Here is an 8,429-nt window from a genome sequence, read left to right as displayed (position 1 = left end):
TACTGGGTTGCCAGGCACAGTGCTAGACATTGTAGAGGCAAAGGTGAAAATGAAGCCCTGTCCTCAGAGAGCTTGCATTCTGCAAGGCGAGCAAAACATGGACACTGATAAGCAAATTAAAAGTCATGTCAAGAGGAGGAGAGCATTGCTAGCTGAAGGTGGGGGAGGGGAGGGAGGAATAACTGGGGTAGGTGGTAGCAGGCCCCAGAGTCCTGCTTTGAAGAAAGTTAAGGGTTGGGCAACTAGGTGGCTCAGTGGATAGAGTGCCAGCCTAGAGTATGGAGGACCTGAATTCAAATCTGGCCTCAAATACATAACACTCACTAGCTGTGTGACTCTGGGCAAGTCACTTAACCCCAATTGCCTCACCACCCCCCACCCCCCCAAAAAAAAGAAGTTAAGGGTCAGGAAGCTAGGTGGCGCAGTGGATAGAATGCCAGGCCTGGAGTCAGGAAGACCTGAGTTCAAATCCGGCTTTAGACACTTACTTGCTGCGTGACCCTAGGCAAGTCACTTTACCCTGTTTGCCTCAGTTTCCTCATGTGTCAAATGAGCTGGAGATGGAAATGGCAAACCCCTCCAGTATCTTTGCCAAGAAAACCCCAAATGGGGTCACGGGGAATTGGACACAACTAAAATGACTCAGTGACAAAAAGAAAAGGGTTGTGTGGGGTAGAAGTGAGAAGGGAATGCATTCCAGGCCTCAGGAAGGGCAGGAGACGGAGTGTCACATATGAGGAACATAGGAGCCTGAAATGAACAGCGTGTGAAGGGGAAAGTAGTACAGAAGAAGACTGGGCAGGTGGGTGGGAGCCAGCTTGTGGAGGGCTGTACTCTGTGGCAGCTGTGACTGCTTCCTCCTGGGGGGGCAGAGGTGATCCTGGGCGCCCCCAGAACCCAAGCTCTGCTGCCTCCTGCCAAGCCGGAAAGGCTGGTGACGGACTGGATTCTGTCACTCGAGGCCCCAGCCCAGAGAGGCTCACCGACAAAAAGTTGACTTCTTATTCAGTCCCGTCTGACTCTCTGTGACCCCATTTGGGGTTTTCTTGGCAAAGACACTAGAGTGGTTTGCCATTTCCTCTTCCAGAAAAAAAGTTGCGTACTAAGTGATTAAAAAAAAAATTCTTCCGCTGTTATTTTCTTATCATTTTCGCCGTCCTTAGGCTGAGATGAAATTGGAAGAAGTCATGGGTTGATGCAAAAAAATGTTTCTTTTAAAATTGTATTGATATTGTTTATTTTGGCATTTCTCTCAATGTGCCCAAAGTAGAATTCATTATCTTTCCACCCGAACCATCCCCTCCCAAACCATCTCAGCTTCCCTCTTACCAGCAAGGGTACCACCATCCTCCTGTTACCCAATCTCCAAACCGAGATGTCATCCCCAGTGTGTCATCTCATTGACTCACCCCATGTCCAGGCTGTTACCAAATCTTGGCGTTTCTACCCTTACAGTGTATTTCCTCTATGTCCTCTTCAGGCCATTCATCATTTCTCGCCTAGACTAGTAACAATAACCTCCTAATTGGTCTCCCTGCTTTCAATTTCTCCCCTTTTCCAATCTGTCTTCCATTGAGGTGCCAAACTGATTTTCCTAATGTGTAGGTCTGCTATTTCTCACAACATTCCATTTCCCATCTCCGTGCCTTTGTACAGTCTGTGCCCCATGCCTGGAATGCCCTTCCTCCTCATTTCTGCCTTTTAGAATCCCTGGCTTCCTTCAAGACTCGGCTCAAAACCCACCTTCTGCAGGAGGCTTTTCCTGATCCTCCTTAATACCAATCCCTTCCCTCTAAGATTGTCTCCATATTTGTTTGCCTGCTGCCTCCCCTGTTAGACTGTGAGCTCCTTGAGGGCAGGCATGGTGTTTTTCCCTTTCTTTGTATCCGCAGTGCTTAGCACAGTAGCCAGGACTTGACGGGCATTGCGTGACTTTCCCGTCTCATCCCTCCCCCGGCAGGGACCCCCGTAAATCGGATCCCCATCATGGCAAAGCAGGTCCTGGATCTGTACATGCTGTACGTGTTGGTGACCGAGAAGGGCGGCCTGGTAGAGGTGATCAACAAGAAACTGTGGAGGGAGATCACCAAGGGCCTCAACCTGCCCACTTCTATCACCAGTGCGGCGTTCACCCTGCGGACACAGTGAGTCCCACTGCAGGAGTGCGGGCGTGGGGGTGGGTGGAGAGCTGGGCCTGGAGTCAGAAGACCTGAGTGCAAATCCAGCTTCAGACACTTGGCAGATGGGTGATCCTGGGCAAGTCACTTTACCTGTGTGCCTCAGTTTCCTTATTAGCTGTGCAACCATTTGTCAACCTCAGTTTCCCCAACTGTAAAATGGGGATAATAGTACCTCCTTCCTGGGGTTGTGAAAATCAAATGGGATAATATTTGTAAAGCACAGTGTCTGACACATAGCAGGTGGTTAATAAAACCAGCCTTCCTTTCTTCCTTCCTTCCCTCCATTGTTCTTTCTTCCTTCTTTCTTTTCTTCCTTTTTTCCTTCCTTCTTCCTTCTTTTCTTCTTTCCTTCCTCCTTTCCTTCCTTTTCTTCTTTCCTTTCCTTTTCCTTTCTTCCTTTTCTTCCTTTCCTTTCCCTATCTTCCTTCCTTCATTTCTTCCTTCCTTTTTTCCTTATTTCTTTTCTTCCTTTACTTCTTTTCTTTCCCTTTCTTCCTTCATTTCTTCCTTCTTTCCTTCTTTTCTAACTTTCCTTTTCTTCCTTTCCTTTCCCTATCTTCCTTCCTTCATTTCTTCCTTCCTTCCTTTTTTCCTTATTTCTTTTCTTCCTTTCCTTCTTTTCTTTCCCTTTCTTCCTTCATTTCTTCCTTCTTTCCTTTTTTTCTAACTTTCCTTTTCTTCCTTTCCTTCTTTTCTTTCCCTTTCTTCCTTCATTTCTTCCTTCTTTCCTTTTTTTCTAACTTTCCTTTTCTTCCTTTCTTTCCTTCTTCTTTTTTCCTTTCCTTCTTTCTTGTCCTTTCCTTTCCCTTTCTTCCTTCATTTCTTCTTTCCTTCCTTCCTATTTCTTTTCTTCCTTTCCTTTCCCTTCCTGTTCTTTCCTTCTTTCTTTCCTCCTTTCCTTTCCTTCCCCATTCTTCTTTCCTTCTTTCTTTTCCCTTTCTTCTTTCCTTCCTTCTTTCTTTTCCCTTCCTTCTTTCCTTTCTTTTTCTTTTCCTCCCTTCTTTCCTTTTCTTCCTTTCTTTTCCCTTCCTTCCTTCCTTCCTTCTTTCCATCCTTCCTCATTTCCTTCTTTCCTTCTTTTCTTCCATCTTTCCTTCCTTCCTTCCTTTCTTCCTTCCTTCCTTCCTTCCTTCCAGAATGGGGAAGATTGAAAGAAGGTGGTAAAGGGAAAATAATAATAAAACCCATTTCTGTGGCACTTTATCATTTACAAAGCAGTTCCTTCACAACAACTTTGTAAGTTAGGTCATACTAATATTGTTATTCCCATTTTATAGATGAGGAAACTGAGGCATAGAGAGGTTAAGTGACTTTTTCTGGTCACTCAGTTAGTCAGGGTCAGAGCTAGGACTTGAACTCAGGACCTTTGCCTCCAAATCCAGAGCTCACCTCTCCACTGCATGGCAAAGTTCTTAAAGTCACAGTGTTCCTTTTTCCTTCCTTCTCTTTTCTCCCCACCCCCATGGCAGATACATGAAATACCTGTATCCCTATGAATGTGAGAAACGTGGGTTGAGCAACCCTAGCGAGTTACAGGCCGCCATTGACAGCAACCGGCGGGAGGGCCGCCGACAGGGCTTTGGGGGCTCCCTCTTTGCCTACTCTCCAGGAGGGGCCCACAGCATGCTGTCCTCACCCAAGCTGCAGGTGGCCCCCCTGGGACTGCCAGCCAATAGCAACGGAGGAGCCATCACCCCAACCCAGAAGATCAAAAAAGGTGAGAACGGGCTGGGCCGGGAGTATCAGGGAAGCCCTCTAGGTCCTCAAATGGGCCTTTTGACTGAATCCAAACTTCACAGAACAAATCCCCTTAATAAAAGGATTTGTTCTGTAAAACTTTTTTGACTCAGTCAAAAGGCTGCACCCAAGGACCCTAGAAGGCCACGTTGGCCTCCAGGCTGTAGGTTCCCCACCCCTGCTAAGAAATTCAGACCTGCATGCTTTATAATAGATAGTCTACAAGCACTTACTAATAAGTGCTAAGCACTGTGCAAAGTGCTAGGGAAGGCAAACAGCCCCTGCCCTCAGGGAGCTTCCATTCTAATGGAGGAGACACCATTAAATTGAGAGAGTAGAGGACAGGTAAGCTCAGAGGGGGAGACCCAGCAAAGGCCTCCTATGGAAGGTGGGATTTGAGCTGAGTCCTGAAGGGTCTGGAAAAGCCGGGGCGGGAGGCAGAACCTTCCAGCCAGGCAGGAATAGCAAAGGACAAAGGCTTGGGGGTGGGAAGGCAGCTCCAAGGTCCTGTGGTCTATGACGCCTTGCTTTTGTCCCACCCAGAGGAGGATTCTTCCATCCCCATCACGGTGCCCAGCCGCCTGCCCGTCTCCCTGGCAGGGCATTCTGTGGTGGCGGCCCAGGCGGCTGCGGTGCAGGCAGCAGCGGCCCAGGCGGCCGTGGTGGCCCAGGCGGCGGCCCTGGAACAGCTGCGGGAGAAGCTGGAGTCTGGCGAGCCCCCGGAGAAGAAGATGGTCCTTGTGGCAGATGAGCAACAGAGACTGATGCAGCGAGCCTTGCAGCAAAACCTCCTGGCCATGAGTGCCCAGCTGCCCATGAGCATCCGCATCAACAGCCAAGGTGACCAGGCCAGGGGAGTGGGCGAGGGGCCAGGCTTTTAGAGCTGGGGAGGCTTTAGAAGACACCCAAGCAGGGAGGGCCTTTAGAACATAGGATGTCAGAACTGGGAGGGCCTTTAGAACACAAAGATGTCAGAGCTGGGAGGGCCTTTAGAACACAGGATGTCAGAGCTGGGAGGGCCTTAAGAACACAGGATGTCAGAACTGGGAGGGCCTTTAGAACGCAGGATGTCAGAGCTGGGAGGGCCTTTAGAACACAGGATGTCAGAGCTGGGAGGGCTCTTAGAACACAGGATGTCAGAGCTGGGAGGGCCCTAAGAACACAGGATGTCAGAACTGGGAGGGCCTTTAGAACACAGGATGTCAGAGCTGGGAGGGCCTTTAGAACACAGGATGGCAGAGCTGGGAGGGCCTTTAGAACACAGGATGGCAGAGCTGGGAGGGCCCTAAGAACACAGGATGTCAGAGCTGGGAGGGCCTTTAGAACTCTGAATGTCAGAGCTGGAAGACCCTTAAAACTTTGAATATCAGACCTGGGAGGGCCCTTAGATTATATAGTGTAAGAGCTAGGAAATACCTCCAAGATTATCCAGACCACACTATTCATTTATAGGTGAAAATGCTAAGAGTCAGAAAGAGGAAAGCACTAGGCCAATATAACAGTTCGTAACAGAGCTGGGACTCCTAATCCAGTTCTCTTCCTATTACACCACAATTGCCTCTAACTGTTGGCATTTTCTTGGCCCTCAAAGGTTACAAAGGTATAGTGCAAATAGGATTATTCGCATTTTACAGGTGGGGAAGCCAAGACTCCTGACCTGTACCTACCTGGGGATGAGGCAGGGGAGTTTGGGAGAGCACATGGGCCCATCTCTATAGAGAAGGCTTCCAAAGCCCAATCAGGGGCGGAGTGTTAGCTGCTGAAGCCTTCCTTCACCAATAGCACTAAGAAAGAATTCTGGGACCCCTCCAGCCACTCCCCTCTGGGAAGGCCCCTTTGCTCTCCTCCCCCATTCATACTCATCATTTGTCTTCCCCTGTTTCTGCCTCTCCAGCATCGGAGAACCGCCAGGACTCGGCTATGAACCTAGCCAGCACCAATGGCACCAACAGTATTAGCATGTCCGTGGAAATCAATGGTATCATGTATACAGGTATGTCCCAGCCTGGTTTGGGACCCACCCAGCTCCCATGACTGTGGTAGGACCACATCAGAGCAGAAACAGAGGATCACGGTCCTTTTGAGCCTGAGACTGGAAATTATGTTCTCAGGATTCTCAGGAAATGGTGTGCTAGCTGACAGCAGGCGGCCCCCAGGGAAATGTCCCCAGGTTTTACCCACTAAGTAGACCTCCAGACCCTGCTTGAGGGACCTACTTTCTCCCCAGACAGCCCCTTCATTTCATCTCTGGATAGCTTTAACAAATCCGTAGGAAGCTTTTCCTGACGGCATGCCGACAGTGTCCACTCACGGCCCCGGTTCTGCCTTGTGGTACCAAACTGGAAAGATCTAATCGCTCTCCTGCACGACGGCCCCGCTCAGTCTCCTCTGCCCCAATCTAGACAGCCCTTGTCCCTTGTGCCAGTCTTCCTAGGCCATGACCCCAAGCCTTCACTCCCCTGGCTGCTCCCACTCGAGACATTCTGCAGATTGTCAGGGTCCCTCCTCAACAGTGGCTCCTACAACTGCCCATGGTACTCCAGGTGTGATCTGACCAGGGCAGAGTAGAGCGGGCCTTCCCCTCCTTAGAAGCGTTGTCTCTCCTGTTGCAGGCCAATGTTGCTTTCCTTTGGTTTTGTTTTTAGCTCATGCATTATATTGCTGACTTAGGGAGTTATCCCAAGGTCTCTTCTAACTCCAAAATGTTGTGCTTCTGTAATCCCACCCCCTCTTTTTTATGGCTTAGGAAACTGAGGCCCACCCAGAGCAGCTAAAACACCCAAGAGCTGTCTAGGTAGAAAATGGCTGAATTGGGATTCGGACCTAAGTCCTCTGGTTTGAAGTCAAACCATTACTGCAAACAGAGCTTTTTTGAGGTGGGGCGGGGTTTGAGGAGTCTGCCTGGGGGTCCCCAAGTGAAGGAGGGAGCCCCCATCAGCCCCCTGGCCCTTGGAGGTCATGTGGGCACTTGGGAGCAGGCTTGCTGATCCTGGCCCTTTGTGTTTGTTCCCAGGGGTCTTGTTTGCTCAGCCTCCAGGCACACCAGCCTCGGTCTCAGCCTCCACTCACAACAAAGGTGGCAACGGCAGCAGTAACAACAGTAGCTGCGCCAGCGGCAGCAGCAGCCGGGGCGGGCCTGGTGGAGGGCCCGGCAGCAGCAGCGGCAACAGTAGCGGTGGAGGCGGCAGCGGCGGCGGTGGCTCTCAGGCTGGGGCAGCGGGTCTGTCTGTCCCTCCAGCTTCTACCTCGAATAACTCTTTGCCTTAAGCCGCCAAGGGGGCTTAGCCTACCCCCCCTCCTCTCTCGCGCTCTCTTTCTCACCCACATGCTGAGCCCGCTGGACTGGTGGGGTGGGGGTGGGAAAGGGAGGCCCCAGGAGGGGGTGAGCCAGGGAGGAATGGGGAGTGGGGAGGGGGTGGAGACTATGCCAGGGAAGAGAGATCGAAAACAGGGATCTAGAGCTGACACCCCAAGACCTATACACATATACCAGGAAATCTATAAAGAGAATTGAATAAAACCAGGGGAAAAGAGAAGGAACATTTGAATTTCTCTGGGTTTCAGACCCTCGAAGAAATAGAGCATCAGGAGAAGGAGAAGGGGAAATTAGGGAGAGGAAAAACCGAGAAGACTTTTCCCAGTGGCTTTATCGTAATCCCCTAGGGACCGAGCTAGGTCCGTGGGGGTTCAGGTTTTTTTTTTATCAGTTGCTTTGTCAATTCAACACTGTTTACCTCACATATCCTGCACTCTTTTTATAATTTCTGTTGTCATCAACCCCACGTTCACGATGCCCAGCTCCTTGGTTCCACAGTCAGCCCTGAGCCTAGAGCAGAGAAGTCTTTGTTGGTGGTTTGGGGGAGTGGGGGAGGGAGAGGTTGGGAGGGTAGGGGAGAGAAGAATTGTTTTTGTAAAGACATAACTACACTCAAACTATACGGGGGTTTTTAAGAGGTTGTTGGCTTTTGTTTTGAAGTGTTGTTTTTTTTGTAAATAATCTATTTTATTCTCTAAGAAGAATCAAACTTAGGAAAAAATACATATATATATATTCGTATTTGTTCAGGGAAACTGAACTTGAAAAAAAAAGAAAAAAATGTTTAATAACCTTTTTATTAATCCCTTTCCCCTTTCCTACTCCCTACTATGATTAATTTTTTTTTTGGTGAATTTCCTATGATGCTTTGCTGTTCATAAGCTGGGGATGCTTGATGACCCTGGAGTCTCCAGGGGTTGGCTTCTCCCAGAGATGATTAACTCAGGTGCTGTAGCTGGGGTGGGGAGGGAGGGGAGAGGGACTTATGGGTCTGTTGCTGGGAGGGCAAGAGAGGAAGGCAGGTAGCACAATTTGAGGTGCTGGCAGAGAGGGAGACATCATCCCATTTCCCTTTGTCCCTTTGGCGAAGGTGTCTTTTTGATCCTGTCTCCTGTGGGGGGATACAGAGTTTCTAAGGCAGGGAAGCTATTTATGCCACTGAGTATATACTCCTTCCCTCCCCCTCCTTGCAGAGG

At 49.7% G+C, this 8,429-nt stretch overlaps 1 protein-coding gene across 1 annotated transcript in view; it reads left to right on the top strand.

The window, feature by feature from the left end:
• Positions 1 to 7,999, top strand: part of ARID3A (AT-rich interaction domain 3A) — a 66,433-nt gene extending 58,434 nt beyond the window's left edge. The window contains exons 4-8 of the mRNA XM_027845423.1: positions 1,961 to 2,144; positions 3,650 to 3,897; positions 4,461 to 4,757; positions 5,812 to 5,910; positions 6,931 to 7,999. Of these exons, the coding sequence (XP_027701224.1) occupies positions 1,961 to 2,144; positions 3,650 to 3,897; positions 4,461 to 4,757; positions 5,812 to 5,910; positions 6,931 to 7,184 (1,082 nt within the window). The 3' untranslated portion in view covers positions 7,185 to 7,999. The remainder of the gene's footprint in view (positions 1 to 1,960; positions 2,145 to 3,649; positions 3,898 to 4,460; positions 4,758 to 5,811; positions 5,911 to 6,930) is intronic.
• Positions 8,000 to 8,429: the final 430 nt, after the last annotated feature.

The sequence above is a fragment of the Vombatus ursinus genome, unplaced genomic scaffold, assembly GCF_900497805.2.
Source record: "Vombatus ursinus unplaced genomic scaffold, bare-nosed wombat genome assembly UNPS02014961.1, whole genome shotgun sequence".
Classification (NCBI taxonomy): domain Eukaryota; kingdom Metazoa; phylum Chordata; class Mammalia; order Diprotodontia; family Vombatidae; genus Vombatus; species Vombatus ursinus.
Note: the sequence above shows the minus strand (reverse complement) of the source record. Positions and strands in the feature narration are given on the sequence as shown.